This window comes from Perissodus microlepis, chromosome 10 (genome assembly GCF_051167445.1).
Source record: "Perissodus microlepis isolate ML-2025 ecotype Zambia chromosome 10, ASM5116744v1, whole genome shotgun sequence".
Taxonomy (NCBI): Eukaryota; Metazoa; Chordata; class Actinopteri; order Cichliformes; family Cichlidae; genus Perissodus; species Perissodus microlepis.
Genome location: NC_140470.1, coordinates 16128570 through 16152336, shown reverse-complemented (window position 1 = coordinate 16152336; position 23767 = coordinate 16128570). Strand labels below are relative to the sequence as shown.

The 23767-nt window shown below is 40.9% G+C and overlaps 1 protein-coding gene across 1 annotated transcript in view; it reads left to right on the top strand.

Moving 5' to 3' along the window:
- Nucleotides 1-12087, top strand: part of mtnr1bb (melatonin receptor 1Bb) — a 49785-nt gene extending 37698 nt beyond the window's left edge. Inside the window, exons 2-4 of the mRNA XM_084942448.1 lie at nucleotides 4608-4726; nucleotides 4838-5182; nucleotides 6412-12087. Of these exons, the coding sequence (XP_084798574.1) occupies nucleotides 4608-4726; nucleotides 4838-5182; nucleotides 6412-6834 (887 nt within the window). The 3' untranslated portion in view covers nucleotides 6835-12087. The remainder of the gene's footprint in view (nucleotides 1-4607; nucleotides 4727-4837; nucleotides 5183-6411) is intronic.
- The last annotated feature ends 11680 nt before the right edge of the window (nucleotides 12088-23767 follow it).

The following is a 23767-nucleotide window of genomic DNA, read 5'->3' as shown; positions in this document are numbered from 1 at the left end:
GAGAGAATTCCAGTTTCTTATGCCTATGACTGTTGGTCACATTTGCCTTTGTGTGGTTCGAGCAAACCGATGCTTAAAATAAAACTTCCTTCTGCCGTCCCCATTTTCTGAACACAATACAAATAAACTTTGTAACTTAAGAGGTAGTGTTTTATTTTTTGCCCTAAACATAATAATTAATGTCTGTAATTTCACTATATCTTCTAGTTTTAATAATTTCGATTTTATAAACAAACTATTAGTGTGTCCTCTATATTTAACATTATGCATAATTCGAAGCGCTCTCTTCTGTAATAAATATAATGGTTTCATATTAGTCACGTATGTATTCCCCCATACTTCAACACAATAACTCAGATAGGGTAGAAACAATTAAAAAAATATATTATTCTCATTGTCTTGTAATCTAATATATATCTTACATTACCCAGGATATAAATATTTTTAGCCAACTTTTTTTTTATGTTCAATATGAGGTTTCCATGTTAACTTGTCATCCACTATTACACCCATAAAACAGAATTCTGTCACTCTTTCAATTAATACTCTTCCTCCTTTACACAGTTTCCGAATATCATAAACTTTGTTTTTTCCAAATTCAGTGATAACTTATTTACATCAAACCATTTTTTTTATTTTTTTCATTTCAGTAACCATAATTCTTTCAAGTTTTCTCCGGAACAATAAAAATTTGTATTGTCTGCAAACAAAACAAAATTTAACATTTTTGACACATCACAAATGTCATTTATATATAAATTAAAAAGTTTTGGTCCTAAAACAGAACCTTGAGGGACCACACATTCTGTTTTCATTCTATCAGATGAATTGCCTAAACACTGCACATACTGAAACCTATTATCTAAATAACTGCTTAATCAGTTCAATACTATTCCTCTCACACCATAAGTACTTAACTTAGAAATCAAGATGGAGTGTTGCAGAGTGTCAAAAGCTTTTTTTAAATCAATGAATACCCCTATAGCATATTTATTATTATGTGTTGCTGATGAAATGTCTTCAATAGTATTCATTAATGCTATTGCTGTTGATCTGTTCCGTCGAAATCCGTACTGACTTTCACTTAACAGTTGATGTTTTTCAATGAAACTATCAAATCTTTGTGCAAAGAGTTTTTCAAGCACTTTAGAAAACTGTGATAGCAATGATACTGGTCTATAATTATTAAAACTATGACTGTCTCCTGATTTATAAAGGGGAGTAACTTTTGCCACTTTCATTTGGTCAGGAAATACACCTGTATAAAATGAGAGATTAAAAATATAACAGAGAGGTTTGATTATACAATCCAAAGTCTTTTTTCCGATGACCATGTCTAACCCATCACAGTCAGTGGATGTCTTGTTTTTAGATTTTGCTACAATAGCTATGATTTCTTTTTCAGTGATTTCCTCTAAAAACATAGACTGTACCACTCTGCTATCTCCTTTCCATTCGTCATTCCATTCTGAATCATCCTGTTTTCTAATTACGTTTGCCAGGTTAGGCCAAATATTTACAAAAAAAGAATTAAATTAATTTACCACTTAATTCATATCACTTATGACCTTATTTTTCTTATTAAAGGTAAATTTAAAGATGTATATTTATTACCCAATACGTTTTTTAAGATATTTCACGTACCCTTAACATTATTTTTGTTTTTGTAAAATAATTTATTATAATACTCTTTCTTAGCCTTTCTGATCATTAATACTAACTTATTTTTATAAACTTTATATTTCATTTCAGCAGGCTTTGTTCTAAGTTTTATATAATCTCTATACAGTTTATTTTTCTTTTGACATGCATTTTCTAATCCTTTTGTTAACCATGGTTTACCAGTAGTTTTCTTTTTCTTTTGCTTATATAATACCAGTGGACAGTGATTTTCATACAAAACCAGATAAGTATTTAAGAATGTCTCGTATGCAGCATCGACGTCATTTACATAAACCTCATTCCAATCTTCTTTCATAAGATCTTGCCTGAACTCATTTATTGCATCATCATTTCTAATTCTTATATATCTGTCCCACACACTTCCTCCTTTCGTGTCATTTTATAATCTAAAGTAACAAAAATAGGTAAATGATCACTTATGTCATTTATGACAAGACCACTTATAATGCTGCTATCCAAGCAATTAATGAAAATGTGATCAATTGAAGTAGCTGACTTTTCAGTTATTCTACTAGGTTTAGTAATCAGAGGGTAGAACCCTCTTCCAAATAATAACTCAATCTGATGATGCCTTATGATTGGACATTAAAAAAAAAACAACCAATATTATAATCCCCGCAAATACAGAATGTCTTATTTCCCTTTACCTTGCTCAATAAATCTTCTACTACATCTGTGAATGTTTCTATCAGTGTCCCAGGCCTCCTATACATACAAGTAACAATTATATTACTCTTTCTTTCCATTTCTATTTCTACTGTCACACACTCCACAGACATATATTCAACCTGTTTACATTTCAAATCACTATCAACAAAAAGTGCCAAACCTCCTGCCTTCTTATTAGATCTATTTATATGATATAATTCATACCCATCAATGTGAAAGTCCCAACCCCGTTCCTCATCTACCCATGTTTCTGATAGTGCTATCACTTTAAACTTGCCTTTCAGATTATTCAAAAAATCATTGATCAGAACAAAACTTTTATAGAGGCTTCTACAGTTGAAATGAATTAATGAAAATGTATTGCCCAAGTAAACATTATCCCTAAATTGATTCTCATAATACTCGCATGTAACATTAATTGCATTAAGCACATTCCTTTCTGGATCTATATTATTTTCAAAATCATGTAATTTGTAATCCGAATCTTCAGTCATTGTGATTAGGTATTCTTTAAATGTCTGTAATCCTTATGACATACCCATTAACATCCGTACAAGTATTTCACAACGCATAATGGTACCGTCGATCCCAGTTCCATATCCACCTGCAGCTTCACACTAATACTCTTCCAGTCTACTGTCTCATACCTTGCCATTTTCCCCCTCTGACAGTCGGAAATAGTGTCTTTTATTGAATAAGTTCGGCTAGTTGTTAGCAAACACATCATAACAGACCTTCTGCCGTCCGACTGCAACAGTGTAATCATCCCCCGTAGTTGTCCAAATCATGAAGATCCCTGATCATTACAACCTTGGCTCCTTCTGGTGTTCCGTTGAGCTTTATCATCACTTTGCAATTTCTTGTCCATGTTGCTTGGATTTTTTTTTTTCTTTACGCATGATATGGGCTTGTCTGGCAATATCGGCGTTCTTTTTTGTGAGATGTTCGTTCACATATACTCCACTCCCTTTCAGTTGTCTAGACTGCCTCAGTAGCTCAATTTTGTGTTTTCGATTCACTAATTTTACTACTATTGCTGGAGGTGCGCTGGCATTCTTTCTGGGGAGGGTATAACACGCCGCGATGTTGTTTCTATGCAGGGGAAGTTTTTTACTCGCAAAAAACTCCACTACCTGACGCTCTAATGTTTGTTCATCTCCGCCAGACCTCACACCACTCCCAGTCTCAGTAACTCTTGCGTAGCTCCTGTGTTTGGTTTCCAAACCGGTAATAATCACGTCCTCCAGTCGTGCATGCTGTTCTAAATCCTCCACTCTCCTTTCTAAGAGCTGGATTGTTTTATCCTTTTCCTTAATCAAGCTTTTTAATTCTTTGATTTGGTCCATTAAATTCGTTAACATTCCTTGTTGCTTAACTATTCTTTCAACGTCTGTTGACAACGAGTTAAGCGACAGCTTAATCTCCTCCAAATCTTCTTCAATTTTTCTCATCGTTGCCATTTTCTCCTTTTTGTTTGTTTATGTTTTGTTTCAAGCAAAAGATATTTGACTTAGAATTAATCACACAACCTATTCTGAGACGCCAATCTGGCTTTAGCTATATCATTGAGATATAGCGACAGTACCATTCTTTGAATTGGGCAGGGGACTAGCCAGATGGAGAAAAAAAAAGACTTGGATGCCCCAAGAGCTGTGTCCACACTCCTGCTCTTCTACTCTGTCAAAACAGTGACTCTGCCATTTGTGATAAAACTTTGTCTGGGATGAGGCAATCAGCTGTGGGCAGAGGGTAGAAACCGTTTGTAATCTCTGTCTTCACAGCCAACAAGCACACCATGCTGGACCTGCTGAGATAGGGTCCTAGTTCACTGAAAATTGCATCCCATGTAGTAGTCAGTAAATGGTCAAGGTGGACAATGTTCAGTGCAAGACAAAACTCCATTATTAAAATAGTTTCAACAAGGGTCCTTTTGCATGGTGATTATCCTAAGTGACTAGTGACAACAATGGAAATGAGGATATATATAGTTCTGGTAATGGTTTTGTTCCATTTTCTAGATGTACTGCAGAGTTGTCAGTACAGTGACTGACACTAAAGACTGAGCATTTGCAGGCAAACGTTTAGAAAGAGAAGATGACAGCTGAATTCATCATGCTCACATTTGAGAGTCAAGCTAGTGCTAAGAGAGCAGTAGTTATGGTGTTTGTGATGCGAGTCAACACATGTTCGGAGAGCACATTTCTGCAAATGTATATCATAGAAATGACAGCGTCTCCTTATATCTTCCTCTACAGGTAATGTGTTTGTGGTGAGTCTGGCATTTGCTGACCTTGTGGTAGCCTTCTACCCCTACCCTCTGGTTCTCTACGCTCTTTTCCATGATGGATGGGCTCTGGGAAACACACAATGCATGGTAAGATCACAGAGCTTTCAGCTTGTTTCAGTTTACCACCACTACAGCAGCAATAAGCATACTCACAGCACAGTCTGACAAAAACACTTCACTCTCTTTCTTTCTGTTCAGGTCAGTGGTTTCCTTATGGGGCTCAGTGTCATCGGTTCCATTTTCAACATCACTGGAATTGCAGTGAACAGATACTGCTATATCTGCCACTCATTCGCATACAGTCGGCTATACAGCTATCGCAACACTTTGATGTTTGTTGCCTTAATTTGGCTGCTCACCGTAGTGGCCATTGTCCCGAATTTCTTCGTTGGTTCCCTGCGTTATGACCCGCGGGTTTACTCCTGCACCTTCGCCCAGAATGTCAGCAGTTCCTACACAGTGGCAGTAGTGGTGGTTCACTTTCTGGTTCCCATTGCTGTGGTTACCTTTTGTTATTTACGCATTTGGGTACTTGTTATTCAGGTGAGTTTCCAGGCTCTCTACATTAATATTTACAGTCTCAAAAGTTAAATTAAAGCTTTTAGAACAAAGCAATACCACCAACAAAACCAGTAAATACAATACCAGCTGTAAATAATACAGAAACACCAAGAGTAGAAAAATGTGATGATTTTATGTTTAAACCCTGGATAATTGACCCATTACTTGCTGAGTGTACATTATAAATAGTTTCATGTACTGAAAAACTCATCACAGTCCATAAAATCCTTGGTTGACATTTAAATTTCAATTCATGATTAGCGCAATTTTTTTAAAAAAATTTTTTAAATTAAAGCTACAAAAAACAAGGTTAGTGCGTATTTGTGTTTCTGTGTGGGTTAGTGAATGTACAGTCAATGAAAATACTGCGCCGAAATTTTTGTAATTTTGTCACTGTAAACCACTGCATTAGACTTTAAATCAAACAGTCAAAATATGATTGAAATGTGACCTTCAGCTTAAATTCAAAATAGTTTAACAAAAGGACTGCATCAACTATTTATGAATCATAGCCATTTTTGTAGTCCCACCATTCCCCCCCCAAAAAAAAAAATAAATAAAAATAAATAAATAAACCAGTTAAAAATCAACAATGTGACACATACTTAAATAGAATGATTGAAGAACTTCATAATATCTAACCGACTCAAGAAAGAGTTTGATGCAGCACTTCCAAAACGTGATCAAGATACACTGTCATAAATGTAAATACGGAGGGTTTACAGCAAAATGCAAACTACTTATTACACTCCAGAACAAGAATGCTAGATTAGATGGCCACAAAACATCTGCATAGAAAGGTTAACTTGTGCCAGAATAATAATAAGATGTATACTATTGAGAAGGAAAGGAAGCGCTCATGACCTGAAACATACCACAGTATGGTATAGAGATGTCTGGCAAAGAAATTGCATATTCTAAGTGGCCAAGTCAGTCACCTGATCTCAGCCCAATAGAGCAATAAAAATAATCCTTACTTTTAAGATCATGTTAGTTTGTCCAGTTACTTTTGAGCCTCTGAAAATGGGGTACCTTGTATAAAATTGGCTGTAAATACTAATCTGTTAATGCAATATTTTTGTTACAGCCCTTTGAATAAAAGCTGGAAGTCTGCACTTCAAAAAGCTCACTTCATAAAAATGCATTTTCAGCAAAGAATTTTTCATTCACATCATTTACAATTATGTCCAATATGTTTTCTTCATGTCCAGGTGCGTCGTAAAGTGAAGACAGAAGAAAGCCCTCGCCTGAGACCGAGTGACTTGCGGAATTTCATCACCATGTTTGTAGTATTTGTGTTGTTTGCCATTTGCTGGGCTCCACTTAACCTGATTGGCTTGGCAGTGGCGATTGATCCATCCCGCGTGGCTCCTCGTATCCCTGAGTGGCTTTTTGTAGTCAGCTACTTTATGGCCTACTTCAACAGCTGTCTGAATGCCATAATCTATGGCTTACTGAACCGAAATTTCAGGAATGAGTACAAACGCATTGTCACCTCCGTCTGGGTGAATCGGCTCTTCGTGACGGAGACTTCACGAGCCGCCACGGACGGACGGAGCATGAGGAGCAAGCAATCGCCGCCTCCGCCGCTCAATAACAACGAGTCAGTCAGAGACCGCACAAACAAAGAATGAAGTCTGAAGTCTTGAGCCTATTAAATGCTAATTCCTGTTTTGTGTTACATCCAGGTAGTTGTGCAGCTAAAGAGTATTAAGTAATGAATGAAACTGAAAGACATGGTTTTTTTTTCTTGTAGTTTACCAAGATATGAAGAATTCTATCATTTAAACTCAGAGTTTTTACCAGTGATGGGTTTTAATAACTGTGATTTGCGTCAATGGAGCAAACCCTTTAGAGATTATATCTGACAGCTAAGCCATGTATTGCAGTTGCATGTTGTTATTACTCTAACAATCTGAATGACACATTACTAAAATGTGATATCCTTTAATGTCTGCTGCTGTAGACTTTAAGACATAATTCACCAAACTGGGTGGCCAATGGTAACCATACACTTCTCTTTAGTAACTTCAGAAGCCTCAAATCGTAAAACTCGCCTCACCTGAACGTCAGATTAGTACAAGAGGAAATGATGTCTCACTGTTGATAATATACAGTATAATATCAGTTTGATAGAGTTTTATATGGTGAAAGTGCTAAGCCTAAATGCTGCAGTAGCATAATACTTAATACTGCCTGGTTTGACCTTCTTGCACTGCGAACAACAGGAAACAAAATCTTAGTAATAAACATGACAAATTAATTCAGGTGATGGATGGCACAAAACAAGTTGAGAGAAAAACTGGCATCAAACCATGTAATATGTGCTAATTAACATATCTGTTTTATTTTAGTGCACATGATGTAGCTTGTGGAGGATACCTGTGTGTCTGCTGATGCTGCTCAACCAATCACTCACTCAACAAATAAGCTATGCTTCATATCTGCTACAGTTGGTGTGATATGGCTATCTAGGCTTCTTGCAATACCGAAGAAAAGACCCAAACTTGTACTTATAAATTAGAGAAATTTCTATAAGTTCTATAAATGTGAAATAAAACTTATAAAAAAAATTACATAAGGTGACCAGAAATGGTCATTTTGCATCATAATCAGTTTTGATACTACAGGTATTATGTTATAGTGAACCTTTTGTACTTTTGCTAAGGTAGAAACTCAGTACACACAGCATTAAATCCATCTAAATCTACAGAAATAAAAGTGCAATGCAATAACTTATTCAGTTTCATCAAATATCCAAGTGCAGCAAATGGACAGTTCCCTGTGGACACTTTCCTATGCAATTCAAAACACACTGTGTGTTCCAATCCAAGTTCTCCAACATAAGTTGCATCTGAAAACAGTATTAAGTTAACTCAGCTAGTTCCTAACCTTAGCACATTCATATTTCAAGAAGATGTCATGGTATATTTCTGATTTGCCGCACTGCTGCTCTCTAGACCGCATAATAACAAAAAGACTGAGACACACAACAAGTTCATGAAGCTGTTCTCCCTTCACTGCTAAAGCCCTGCGAATGCAGCAAGCAGTTTAGACTGGGCTCAGGTTCCTCTGCCTCCTACATCATATGCTGTGCAGTACGATGTAGTGGTGATATGTTTATTTATGCTGAAATACTTATGCAAAGCTTTAGCTTTTCATTTAATAGGTGATTTAGTATCTTTGTTTATTAATGCTGTTCGTGATAATTTTTTATTTAAAAAAAAAAAAAAGAAGCTGAATTCACCATGGATACACGTCGATGCTTTCATTGTGGAAAGTAAAACAAAGAGAAGCAATGAGAGTACATTAGTGAAATGTAAGGAGCGGGTCACTTGCTTGTATTAAATTTGACAGGAGGATGACACTCATTGCCTCTTATCAGTGAACAGTGTTTTATACATCGTAGATGTCCGAGTAAGTTCTGTTCATATCCGTTTTCCCATCTCAGGGTGCCTACTGAACATTTTTCTTGTGATATGTTTTGTTGTCCAAAACATTTGCAGTTCATTAGCTACCTTACGAGGGAGTCCGAAGACATTTCAAAGGGATATTTTGTAAATTAGTGTTAGTGTTGTTTTTACCTGTGCTATGATGTTATCAGAGATGTATTAAAATGTGTTTTTTTTTTTTAATGTATATTTGAAACTCAACAACCCCACATAATAACTATATTATTGGATTAGTTTTATCATCTCTTCCCATTAACCCCATTATAGTGCATCTAAAACAACCTCTAAGGTAACTGACACGAACATTGCATCACTAAAAAATTCTAAGAATGGTGAAATAAGATGTGCATTAAAATGTAACAGATTTGTTTTTCTGCTTTTCTCTGACATTTAAATGCACTGTTGGTGCACATTCATGTGTTCCTATACAGGCTGACGTGTGCAAAGCCAGACGCTCACAGATGCCGAGCTCAAAGTTATACCACAAAGACAGAAGTGTAAACCTTACAGACAGAGAGGGAATATTTCAAAGCAAACACTGAAATATGTGGTGCAGAAAAGGGAAGGCGGGGAAGAATAGCAGTGGTTTATTATTTTGTGTTTGAAAGGAAAACATATGGAGGGACTGTGCGGCTTCTTTGGGAACAGAGGAATTGGGAAGGTCACTTCCCCATCAGGGAAGCAGAAGTGGTGCCTAGGTCACTGGAGGGAAGAGAAAGTTGTAAAAACAACAACTAGAAAGGCGATGCTGGTATTGACAGAGAAAACTAATCTGGAGAGTGTTTTAGATGCACTTGGAGGGAGCTAAAGACTTCAGTTCAAACCAAAGAAATGGATGTAGGTGAAGGGGGTTATGTGCACATACACTTTATCATGATGTTGCTGGGGGACATTTTTAGAATACCTTCAGTCCCTAAAGTTTTTCTTTTTGTTTTTTCTTCAATTTAAAACTACTGCCTTATAGTTAATACAATCGTGTCAAACTTTTAAATATTATACGGCAAGTGCCATAGTGTCTATTAATAATGAACCCATTCAGCAAACCTGGTTTGCCTCCATACTGCTTCTTTTTATGTATTCAGGACAGCTGTCTATAGAAAGTTTTCTCTGCAGCATTGCACATAAGTTCATATCCAGACCTCAGGCAGGAGACTAAATTGCTGAAACACAAGAACAAGTGTTATCTTTTTTTTTTCCTTTGTGTCTTTGTCTTGTATACACTAGGGCAAAATTATGTAGCTTTGTTCATTTATGTTCCCTGCACTCACAGTGTGGGCCTATTTCTCCATGCCACCAAATATTACACATTTGCAGTTTCTCATCGGGCTTTACCACATGGCAGCAAGGTGATTCATCAATCCTCTTAAATCATATAAATTGTATGATGAGTTTTTACATTGGCATGGTAACAGATAACTATCTTGAATGCACAGCTGTTCCTAGAGGTCCTTATATTAAAGGCATCCTACTTTTTGATCACCATGCTGGACTGTGTTTGCACCAGGTGAGATGCTGCAGCAAAGGGATAAATTGGTGCGTTCCAGCAGAAGTTATCAGTGCGATTGTGCTACGTGTAATTGTAGACGAATCAAAACAACATTTTAAATTCTGAGTCACACAACTTTGGAATTGAAAAAGCTATTTTCGGCTTACTTATGAATGATTTACATACAATTTTACCTCAAAAAGTGAAGACGCAAAGTAAACAGTGAAGATCGTCACGCTGTTTTACATTGGAAGATTAAAGCCAAGGTTTCTGTGTGCAACTAATCACTTTGAGTGCAGTGCTAAATGAGATGACACACACTGTCTGTCTGTCAGTATGGTGTTGGAGTCTCTCTCACACCTTCCCCAAATGCTGTACGCAATATTAACGCACTATTGACTTTCTAGTAAAAGAGGAATGTCCTGATCATTTTAAATGATCATTTCCACAATGTGATCTGTAGCGTGAGCCCAGGTGCCAGTTTGCATTTGAAAAAGCGAATACCCATTTGGCAGTGTAAACACATTCATCATTCATTCGCTTTACATCTTTCAACAGATGGGTTTCCAAATTACAGGCTACTACACAGATCACAAGATATTCCCAAATTATAACTTGATGAAGTCAAAATTTCATAAAATTAAATGAATCAGAGTGAAACACTCATATGGTGAATACACTTATTAAAACTGTTACTCGTTAAGCCTTCATAGCCCTTTAATGACTGCTGTGCAGCAGGCTGGCAAGCAAATATTAAAAAAGGTATCCACGAAATCTGAGCTACAAGCCTACATGACGCATTATGCCTCATATAAAGTTTTTATTGATTGAGGGATATTGGCACATGATGAACACGTTAACCCTGAGATGTCACTGTTCCTGTCTTTTATTTTGATCTGCACAAATTTCTTAAACAGCATTCAGTTTTGCATGTATGTGAGTGCGTGTCTGTGTCACTAATAGATTATTTAAGAGCATGACAACACCAGCTGAAAAGGACAAAAGACTGCTCAAATTACGAGCAAAGCACTTTCTCAAAGATGAAAATAAAATGATAGGCCTTGGGAACGTAACTGAATGCACTTACAGTATCCTGTAAAGGACATGAAAAAAATCAAACCACAGAAAGGGAGAGAAAAAAAAAACCTTGTGTATGCACCTTTTGTACTGTTTACATATAAGAAACCCTATATGTGTCATTTACAACTGTGACTATGACAACAATAATTAAATATTTGCAAAGCACAAGTGCTTTTCAACTGATTAACTTTTACGCTCAGTGGCCACTTAATCGTCTGCAGCTCATTAGACACTTTTCGTTTGTCTGCTGCCTGCAGTGATGAACTCAATCATCTAAATCTTTTCAGTCTTACAAAGAAGTTGTGCTCATGCTGACCAGGTGCTGCAAAAGATGGAGAATTCATAAACAGTTTGTAACTATTTAAATGTGGCAACTGACTGTGTATCTTAATGTCCTAAATGGCTTTTGTGAATTTTTTTTTTAAATGCTTTATAATTTTTTTTTTGGTGTGAAACGCCACCAGATTAAGCAGGACAGTTGCTATGTTACATTTCAGGCGTGTAGCCACTTGACTACTTGTGTCATGATAAATGTTTTCTGTTCCAGAGGCTGTGTGAATGTGCATGCTTGTCTGATGTTATTTATGACCGACACTAATTGGCATGAATTCACAAATGGGGGCAGGATGCCCAGAGGTCTGAGTCTGAGTAACCAAAGGGAAATCTGTGGAATGTAACGAAATTTAAAATTTCATCACAAAAAAAAAAGAAAAAGGAAAAAAAAAAGACAATGTTGTGATACTGAGTCTGCTTAAAATGAACTGTGTGTAAAAAGAAAAAAAAAAACAACCCATGAATTATATGTACAATTCTCCTAAAACACAATGTTATGGAAAATAAAATTCATATATCATGCTTTGTTGGATTTAGTCATTGATGTGTTGTTATTTATTTTTTAAATCGGCATATTTTAGAAAAGACTTACTTTTGTTGCTTCCCAGCACTTTGTTCAATTCAATTCAATTTTATTTATATAGCGCCAAATCACAACAAAAGTCGCCTCTTGTTCCATATAATATTTCAGCATGCAGCTAAAAAGGTTTCTTAAAAGCCTGAATTGACTAAAAAATGACTCATCTCTGTATAGATGTGTGATTATGAACTTTTTAAGGGTAATTTTTCTTTTTATGAGACACCCTCTTACTCTCCTAAGGTTTAGAATTATGACTGACCTGGGGCTGGAAAGCTTTTGCCAGCTTGTGGTGCATACTTTTGAACTCCCTGAACTCCCTGCCATTAGACTATGCCGCTTTGCACTCGCACTGAATGTTAGACTGGAAAAGGTGAAGATCTAAATTTGGGGGACTGCAAAGTTGCTTCACATTGCCACAGAGAGATAAAAACTTTAAAAAATTTATACTTAATCAGAATCAGAAAGACTTTATTTATCTCCAAGGGGCAATTAAGAGTTAAGTCCATTTATCAAACTTATATTTAGATTCTTGAGCTCTCAATTAAATCACTTTAATAGAATAAACACAGATATTTTTTACATAGCTGTGCAGAGTAAATATAAGTGGAAAGAACTGTCTAACAGAGTGGCTGTTAGTCAAGTCAAAGCAGATTAGATTGCAACAGACCGTGGGATGAGTAGCTGGAGGTGATTCAGCACCGGAGGCAAAGATTACGATTAAGAAATGAGGGTGTGGTTTAGAGAAACTTCTCCTTGCTCATGATGAATAATTGCAGGCGCTAATATCCAGATGGTAGTCTACTCACTCTCATTATCAAACGCAGTGCACACATCACTACTATAATGGGATATTAGTGGAAAAAGACAAATCAGCTGCTCCAATAGAAGCTGCACAGCATGTAATATCATCTCATAAAACACTCTCTCCACATGAAATACTTTGTAAATTCAACATGATAATTTCTGGGGATATGATGTGATGAGATTTCAAAACTTAACTAGGTGAAACTTAAGTGTATATATTACTCTACAGACAGAAACTTGGCCCTTTATAACAGCAACCTACTGATTAGGTAGGCTGGTTTTATATCAATGTGATTAATATGACAAGTGTAATTATTGTGTTCCCCTTTACTGTAATTATTACCATAGTCCACCCTCCTCAGCTCAGAAAAGATATATCCTCCTCAGTATTTGTTAAGTGGCTACAGTGAATATCAAAAGTTTAAAAGATCAGCAAAGACTTTAAAGTCATATTTAAAGCTGACGTCTCTGCCTGCTGTAGACCAAAGCTCAACTCACTGAATGCAATTGCCTTCAGTAATTCTGATTAACATTTAATGTGTAAAGGGGGACTTTGATTGCATCTAATGCATGGATTAACAAAGATAATCCATGCATTAGATTAATCCATGTATTCATTTTAATCAGAAAAAACAATATGCAGTTTCATTTGATTTTAAAACTCCTAAGCTTTAAAATTAAATGAAATTAGAGAGCACTGTTTTCTGAAATTACATATCATCATCACAGATTAGGTATGCAAATATGAGGTAAACACTGTGTGGCCGGAGCTTTATGTAGAATGCTTGATTTACTTTTAACTGAAGAGGGTTTCTTGGGCAATCTTTTGTACTGGCAACACATATATGTAGAGTAAAAAGGGAGCAAAATGCCACAATTCTGAGATTTAGAAAACATGTGCTCTAAACCTGTGTGCCCTTTTAACACAAGGACCCTTTCACATTTAAGACAGAAACAGCATGCCAGATACTCTCCTGTTGAGAAGAACTCAGCAGGTTTTAAAAAAGGAAACTTCAAAGCACTCGTGGTTTTTCATGATCTGTAATAATACATTTATATACACTGATGAAACGGACTTTTATGTCTTGAAAACAGTATTATGCCATAATTCTTGATTTTCTGTGATTAAGTATAAATGTGTTAGCACCTTAAGGGAAACCTTGACCTTAAAAGAACCTGCTGCACATCACTTCAGATTAGTCTTCTTTTTTATCATTTTAAGGTGAAAGTATGATTTTTTTTTTTTTTTACAGCTTGTTTAAGCTTTTTAGTCAGGTCATATGAGGATTACTCAAAATCAAATATTCTAAGCTAAGCCTTCATGTTTCATATTTCACCACTGCATTGGGACTGTATTCACATAGCTGCCATATTACAACGTGCTTCATAACAAAATGCTAAAAACAAAGTTTCCTTTCCAAAAGAGATAACAGCGTCAGTGCAACTGAATTAGCAATGGTGTGACAGCTAATTACTTTGAAGAATTAGCCACAAGCCAGACAGAGCCATTATAAACAACCTGCAGTCATTCCAAAGAAGCCCTGTTAACACAAGTGAAGAATGAATGAAAAGGCACGAATAACAATTTCCAATACAGAGTGTGACACAATGGAATTTATCTTGGCAATATTTAATAAATAAAGCGTGAGATTTAACATGAGCATGCAAAGTAAAGGCTGGGTCAAAATCACCTCAAGGTTCCTAATAAGACTGACTGTCATGGTCTCCGTGCCTGCCCGGCCGGCCCCACAAGGCTACATGTGTTGTTTGGTTTTCTCTCTCCCCCTCTCTCTCTCTCTCTCCCTCTCTGCCTGGGCGGAGCTCACTGTGGGCTCCCGCCCTTGGCCCACACACCTGTCAACAATCAGCGGTCATCACCCAGGAGCACTATTTGAGGCTGGAACACAGATCCACTCGTCGCTGGATGATTGTACTACAGACGTTAGTGTTTCTCCCAGCTCTTGTGAACCTGTGATTCGTAATTTGTGTGTGACTTCCCTCTCTTCTGCGACAGACTTTCCTCCCCGTACCTGTGACCCCCCCAGTCGTGTGAACGTGTGTGAGTTTGGGCAAGAAGACGTGAGCGAGTGTGAGAGAGCTTCCCCGTGATTCCCTGGAGTTTGGATTCCCCTTCACTGTATATATCGTGCACTGGTGCTCTAAATAAACTGTTTTTTTGGAGACACCTACCACTCTGCGCTTGAGTTCCTACTACCAGATTGTGACAGAATCATCCAGCCACGGAAATGGACTCAGCAGATTCGGCGATCTCAAACCCCACCCTCGCCACTTTAGCCGCGATGCTGGAGCGTCATGAGCAAATGTTTGTTCACCTTTGAGCAGAGCTCGCAAACATCACTCAGGCCGTGGCCCGGTTAATACTGCTACCGACAGCTCCACCTGTCGCCGCTCCTCCGCAGGAGGCGCTAGCTCCAGCAGTAAGTGCCACACCACCTGCTCCCTCACCTGTTCACTATGACAGATTTCTTCCTACACCAAAACCTTTCACTGGAGAAATTGATAAATGCGCTGGTTTCCTTACTCAATGTGCCCTTCAGTTTCACCAGCAACCGCAAGCCTTTTCTACTGATGGTGCGAAAATTGCTTATATCGTCCAGTTACTCCAAGATCGTGCTCTGACCTGGGCACAAGCTGTGCTTCAAGCAGATCTGGACATAACTTTTACTGACTTTCTTGTTAAGTTTAAAGGTGTGTTTGACAGAAAGGCCACAACTGCCAGCGCTTGCTTGCGCTCAAACAAGGTAAACGAAGCATGGCTGGTTTTTCTATTGATTTTTCTACTTTGGCCGAACAGACGGAATGGGGAGAAGAGGCCCTTAAGAGTGCGTTACTTACTAACGTTAATGAGGAAATACAGAATGCAGGAAATACAGAGGAAAAACTGATGCTTCGTGAACTACCTTCCTCCCTAGATGCGCTTTTGGCTCTGTGTATTCGGGTGGACGACCAAGTGCGCGCACACCGGAGCGCACGCACACGTTTGGGGCATGAACCACTGGATTTTTGTGGGACCTCTACTGCAGCCCGTGGGCCACGTGACGCCAACACCCGGGATGAGGAAGAACCCATGCAGCTTGGGCGCTCACGGCTGTCGCCCACAGAGCGCCAGCGCCGCCTTGCCGCCGGTGAATGCGTTTATTGCAGCCGTAAAGGCCACTCTGTCTCTTCCTGCCCGACACTGGCAAAAGGGCGTGCTCACCAGTGATCGAGAGGGTGCTGGTGGGCGATCTGTCGAGTGAAAGCCCTCTCCCCAGACTTCTCTTACTGGCTAAACTACGCGTTCAGACTGTTTTTCACTCTCTCTCTCTGTTCTCATTGACTCTGGGGCTGAGCAGAACTTTATTGACACCTCGTCTGCCGCCAAACTAAACATCGCCTTGGAGCCTCTGTCACGCCCTCTCTGCGTTCACGCACTATCAGGTCAGCGCCTGCACAACATCACTCATGTTTCTGAATTCCTTTCATTATCCCTCTCAGGCAATCACACAGAAAGGATTTTTTTTTTTTCATTTAAAGCTCCTCTCACTCCGCTAGTTCTGGGTCACCCCTGGCTTGTTCTCCACAACCCACATATTGACTGGGAGAAAGGTGACATACTGGGTTGGAACGCTCCGCCTGTTCCTTCGGTACAGGCTCACCTCCACAGGTGCCGTTGTGCCTGGCGTGCGACTCGGGCTGTCCTGCTCCGTACTAAGGAGTGGAACAAGGCCCTCGCTGACCGTCACCGGACACCAGCCCCTGAGTACGCCATTGGACAACAGGTATGGCTGTCTACCCATTTTGTGCCGCTACGGACTGAGTCTAAAAAGCTGTCTCCTCAGTTTATTGGCCCTTTTCCCATCGACGCCATTGTGAACCCTGTGTCCGTCCGCCTCAAACTGCCGCGCAACATGCGCATTCACAACATCTTTCATGTGTCTCAGGTCAAGCCAGTGCTCTCCAGCCCGTTGTGCCCTCCTTCCAGGCCCCTGTTTTTTTGGAGACGCCTACCGCTCTGTGCTTGAGTTCCTACTACCAGATTGTGACACTGACGTGGCAAGAGGACCTAGAGTTTTATTCCATCTGCATAGTGGTGATACAAAACTGAAGAAGAAGCAAATACACGGAAAAACAATAATGGCCCCAAAACAGAACCCTGCAGTACACCGCTGACAAAAGAAATGGAAGAGGACCAGAAGCAGATACAGAAAAAGATGATTTTGACATATACAAAAATAACCCCTCCAAAGCAGACTCCAATACACCCACCCAGAATCTCATCCAATCAAGCATGATATGATTACATTTAATGACAAATTCATATGTGAGGCATATGACAATCCACATTCATATATTAATGAATAATGGAAAAGAGCATAGTGTTTCATAATGAATAAAACATATATACATAGAGCTTTTTTGTGAATATGAACATTAGGCAGAAAAATTTGCTCCAGAGACCTGTAATAATAAAGAGATGTGATTTTTATCTACAACAGCATCCAATGACATTAATTGCTGTGAAACTGTACTATGCAGAAATGACTTACTGTGATAATCCTTGCCTGCTGACTTTGCAAGTCTTAACAGCTATTGTTTTAATATTTTCTTGGAGCAAGATTTCATTCAAAAGCATGGCCAACAGAAAAATGCCTCCAAAGCTACTGAGTCTGAATTGCTCTAGCCAGATTACAGCATGTGTCCTATTGCCAAAGCATGCTCTTCTTGTACTGCTGAAGAACAACAATTATGGTCACATTACTGTTCCATTTCAATACACTTTCAACTACTGTACTTTGTAACTGCTAGAAGTACACTGAATTGGTGCTGCAGGAGTTGGTTCCCTGGTCTGCTGAGGACTACGGGAGCCTGAAGACAGTTGATAACTGCTGAGACCTTAAGCGGTGCCCGATGGTTGTCATGGCAACAGACACTGCAGACACCAACCTTTCTCTGTAATAAAATAAACAGCCCTAAACAAACCGAAACTGTAAAGCAACCAAACTGTCATGCTCTTCTGAATCTGACTGGGCAGACTTCAGCAGTTGAGATTAGGTATTCCACTTTTCATTTTCTTTTCAGTCTGTTTTATCACAGAATGATATTCAAAGTCAGTGAATGGTCAGCTGCCATCAAATGCTGTCAGTTTAGGCTTCTCCTGGACACACTTGGATCTCTTTGAAGTCAACTGGAGAGTTTTCTGCTTGGAAAGCCATATTTGCCTCACTGAAATATAATTTTCAGTTTACTCTTTAACTGTACTTGTTGGTGGGTTCTTTTGTATTTTTTTTATATTTATTTTCTGATTAACATTTAATGTGTAAAGGGGGACTTTGATTGCATCTAATGATTGCATCTAGTTTTTATTTTATTTGGTTTGATTAGCTCATTGCCAATCTATACACTACTTCACTGATAATGACTCATGCAAATAGGATCCATTCTAAGAAGGCAGTGCATCTTACATTTGGCTGACAGCTGTTTTTGCCTTCCAGTGCTGATGTTCACTTTTAAATACAATTTCCAGACTTCATTAACTCATCATGTTGTTCTTCTCAAACCCTAGTTTCAGCACATGCACTGAAAACCTGAACTTTTTTAGGCTTTTTTTGCACTCATGTGTGAATTGGGTCAGTATAGTAATTGCCCAGTGGACTGACAGCAAGAAAGTACATGTCGTGTGTACTGCCTCCTGACAGTTTAATCAAGTCTCACTCTTGCCTAAAGCAGAGTAGTTTCAGTAATGAAAGAGTATTTTCTCCTGTTGTGTGCAACATTTGTCAAACGACAAATATAGAAAATACTCCTCTGTGTCCTCTGTGATATACTAGTGACATATATATCACTTTAAATTTATTGACAAAGAGTCTAGAGAGTAAAATACAAACTGTGGAAATGACTATATACTTATGTTAAAGCAGAATATATTCTGCCCAACCATGCAGCCAATGCTTCATTTTTCAACAGGTAGTAAAAGCTGTGATGAACAGGCTTGTTCATTGTTGGACTACTGCCCTTTCCTCAGCAGAAATGCTGTCACTATATTTTTTTCTGCGCAGTCCTCTTTGGACTGGGTTTGCTCTCGGCTTTGTGGTAATATTGTGGAGGTATGTAATAACGACAGGAGAGGTCTCAGTGTCTCACTCCAACTTTATTGACTGACTCTCAGAACCTCACATATATTAAGCGCCAAAATCTCCACCCCAGCACTTCCCTTCAACTTGGGTGTGAGTGGAGCCACCTGGTGGTCCGCCACACATACCCCCCCCTGAACACACAGTTAGGTCTCTATTCAGTCCAGGACCCTGGGCCTAAGCAAACGACCCGAACGACTGAACCTGGGAGGGAGAGAACAGGCAGAGGAAGGTCCATCCTGTAAACGAGGCTGGTGAAGGCGAGCAGGAAAGGCAGGAGGAGGCTCAAACGCCGGTGGTCCGGGGGTAGTCCTGGGGAGAAAACCAGAGTCTGTCAACCCCATCGAAGGAGGGCGGCCACGGTGAGGGGCCTGGGCCGGCACTACATTACTGTCCGGAAGAACATGTGCAGGTTTAAGTCTGTCAACACACACAGTCTCCCTTCGACCCCCAAAATCCAAAACAAAATGTTTCTGGCCCGGTTCGATAACCCTGAATGGGCCGTCATACAGCGGCCGCAGCGGTGTCCTGTGGGCATCGTGCCTGACAAAAACAAACTTAGCAGTCTCTAAAGTCTTTGGAACAAGAGTGTCAGGCACGCAATGGTGCACCGGACCAGGAACCCGAAGCGAGTGCAAAAGCGGGTTGAGAGATAGCACCGATGGATCGAAGCAGGGAGGAGGATTTTCGGGCAAGAATTCTCCAGGCACGCGGAGGGGCTGACCAAACACTAGCTCAGCTGGGGAAGCGCTGAGATCCTCCTTAACCGCAGAGCGCAGCCCAAGCAAAACCCACGGGAGGCGGTCAACCCAATTGCCATCCTTTAAGGAGGCGCGAAAAGCAGCCTTAAGCGACCGGTGGAACCGTTCACACATCCCATTAGCTTGCGGGTTGTATGCGGTTGTGCGGTGGACTTTAGCCCCCAGTCCATCAGCCATGGCCGACCAAAGCTCGGAAATGAACTGGGGGCCTCTGTCTGACGTAATGTCCGCGGGTGGGCCGAAACGCGAGACCCAGGTTGACAAAAACGCCTTGGCCACCACTGCTGCGGTAGTGGACGCCAGGGGGACCGCCTCCGGCCACCTGGTGGTCCGGTCAACAACAGTCAAAAGGTGCGTAAAACCTTGTGACTGCGGCAGAGGACCCACCAGATCGACATGCACATGATCGAAACGTTTGCCGGGTATGAAGAACGGCTCCAGGGGCGCTTTGGTGTGTTTATGAACCTTCGCACGCTGGCAGGGAATGCACGCCGACGCCCATTCCTTAACAGACTTGCGAAGGCCTGGCCAAACAAATTTAGAGTTGACCAGTTTAACAGAGGCCCGGACCCCCGGATGAGAGACAGCATGTACCAGTCAAAAACTTGACGACGCCAGGAAACGGGAACCACTGGGCGAGGGCGGCCGGTGGAAACGTCACAGACGAGGAGGGGACCACCGTCCTGCACGGGTCTGTCCTCCAATATGAGGCCCGTCTGGGTGGATTTAAGCGCGAGGATGTCCGGGTCACCGCTCTGATCGGCAGCCATGGCGGAGTAGTCTATGCCGAGAAAGACGGGAGAAACCAGCGCACGGGACAAACAGTCAGCCACATGATTGGATTTACCAGCCACGTGCCGAATGTCCGTGGTAAACTCAGAAATGGCTGCCAACTGGTGCTGCTGGCGTGCACTCCATGGATCAGAAACCTTGGACATGGCAAACGTCAAGGGTTTGTGGTCCACGTAAAGTGACGACCCTCGAGAAAAAAACGGAAATGACGAGTCGCCAGGTGGAGCGCCAGTAGCTCCCTGTCAAAAACGCTGTAATTGTGTTCGCTGTCACGCAGCGTACGGCTGAAAAAGGCGAGCGGTTGCCAGACACCCGAGATTCGCTGTTCCAGCACCGCACCCACCGCTATGTCCGACGCATCGGTGGTCAACGCAATCGGCGCTGAGGGGGATGGGTGGGCCAGAAGGGCAGCATTAGCTAACGCTGACTTAGCATCAGAAAACGCTTGGATGCTTTCCGGAAACCAGTCAACTGAGTCATTAGCTTTCTTACCTTTTAACGCCCCATAAAGGGGCTTCAGCAAATGTGCCGCTCTGGGGAGAAAACGGTTGTAAAAATTCACCGTCCCCAAAAATTCCTGCAGTGCCTTAACATTCGTGGGACGCGGAAATTCCGAAACAGCTCGGACTTTGTCAGGCAACGGAACCGCGCCCTCGGCGGAAATACGGTGCCCAAGGAAATCGAGAACCGGCAACCCAAACTGGCATTTAGACGGATTAATAATCAGTCCATGCTCCGCCAAACGCTGAAAAACCTGACGCAGATGGAACATGTGCTGCTCCTTCGAGCTGCTGGCCACCAGTATATCATCAAGATATACAAAAACAAAGGGCAGCCCACGCAAGACCGAGTCCATCAACCGCTGGAAGGTTTGGGCGGCACCTTTCAGGCCAAACGGCATACGCAGAAACTCGAAAAGGCCGAAAGGTGTAATTACGGCAGTTTTGGGGACATCCTCCGCGCGCACGGGAACCTGGTGATATCCCCGTACCAAATCGATCTTCGAAAAAACCGAGGTCCCCGCAATCTTGGATGTGGGGAATGGGATAACGATCGTTCTCCGTGACATTATTAAGACGGCGGAAATCCCCACAAGGTCGCCACCGACCATCAGATTTAGGCACCATGTGTAACGGGGAAGCCCAGGCACTATTCGAACGCTGCACGATGCCCAGATGCTCCATGGTGGCAAATTCTTCCCGAGCGACAGCCAGTTTGGCAGGGTCAAGGCGGCGCGCGCGCGCGAACACCGGGGGCCCTACTGTAGTTATGTAATGCTCCACCCCATGCTTCGTCACCGTGCTCGAGAAAGTGGGGACAGTGAGTGAGGGAAACTCAGAAAGCAAACACTGAAAAACGTCACCCGAATCTACTGAGTTAGCATGCACCACGGGCTGAGCACCCCGAGTCAAACAGGGTAATGAGGAAAATGACACAGCATCAATTAAACGTCTGTTAGCAACATCAACCAGCAGTCCGTGAGCACAAAGAAAATCAGCGCCTATTATAGGCACAGAGCTAGCAGCAACAACAAAGTTCCACTGAAAGTCACGGTCATGAAAGCAAACAGTCACCAACCTTTCACCGAAGGTTTTGATGGGAGAGCCATTAGCCGCTGTTAGCAATGGCCCGCAGCCCTCAGCTAGCATGTCCGAGCCAGCCGGGGGAAGAAGGCTCTTCTGTGAGCCGGAGTCCACCAGGAAACGCCTCCCCGAGCGTGAGTCCTCTAAGAAAAGCAGCCTTTCCTTGTTGCCAGCGGTCGCGGCTGCTACAGAGCGCTGACATGCCCGTTTCCCTGGGTCTGGAAACTGCAAGGCGGGAGACAGCGCCGTGCCTTCGCTCCAAAACGCTGGTGATAAAAGCAAAGCCCGTGCAGCGATTCCGGCCACCGTGGACGAGTCGGAGGGCCCCTGGAGCATCGGTGAGCCTTAAAATCCGGCAATTTAAGCGCCACAGCAAACGCAGCCATCGGCGGAGGTGAAAGTCCGGCGGCAGCCGATGCTTCCAGGCCGGAGCTGGCTTCGTCGTCGAGCCTTAGCATGTTCGCTTTCGGGGTCACCAATGTGGAAGTATGTAATAACGACAGGAGAGGTCTCAGTGTCTCACTCCAACTTTATTGACTGACTCTCAGAACCTCACATATATTAAGCGCCAAAATCTCCACCCCAGCACTTCCCTTCAACTTGGGTGTGAGTGGAGCCACCTGGTGGTCCGCCACAATATCGATTTAAAGAAAGGGACAGGTATTTGTTCTAATATACAGCCACAATTAACACAGAAGTATAAGTAGTGTAACAAGATTTAAATAAATTTGAGTAACAGACAGTGATTATGGTATAAATTGTGGCAGAGTAGCCTGCACTGTTTCTGTTTGTATGTTCACCATGAATGGGTTTCTACCAGGTGCACCATTTCAATCCCTCAGCCCAGTGACATGCAGGTCAGGTGAAATGGGAGCTCTGAATGACACGTGTTATTATGAGTATGAATGTGTTTGTTTGAGATAGAGCATAAACCATGGTCAAAATGGTTGAGAGGTGGGATACACTCTTGCCCAAATGTGTCCCTGAACAGGAAAAGAATAAATGGGTTGTTCCATATTAAAACAAAAAGGACAAGCTACTAGCCAACACTCCACTATTAATCCGCTTGTATCTCTCACACAATGCAAATATGTTATTGTTGTTTAAATGTTAAAAATATTCAATTGGTGCCCAGTGAAAACAAATGCAAATTCAGCTCAGGGACTCACTCCACTTTGCCTCGTCTTTCTAAAAATCACTTCACACACCATCGTACTTTCTAAATATCTCTTCTCAAGCCCTATATTATCCTCTTCTAATTCTAGCATGCACTCCTATAGTTTTGATTACAATTTTTTTTAGTATTGGAGAATTCTTTAAAAGGTCACAGGAATACTTTACAGTACTCACTGTCATCCAACATTATGTCTCTTTTGCAAACACATTTTATTATAGTATTTGGCTGTGAATTAAATTAGTTGTTTAAGTGAAAAGCAAAGACTGACCTTATGTGAGACATGGATATGGAGCACTTGAAAAATGCAAACACAGAAAATATTCTTCTGTGAATTTAATGCTCTTTAAGCAATTGTTTATTGTAATTATTTATGCAGAATAATATT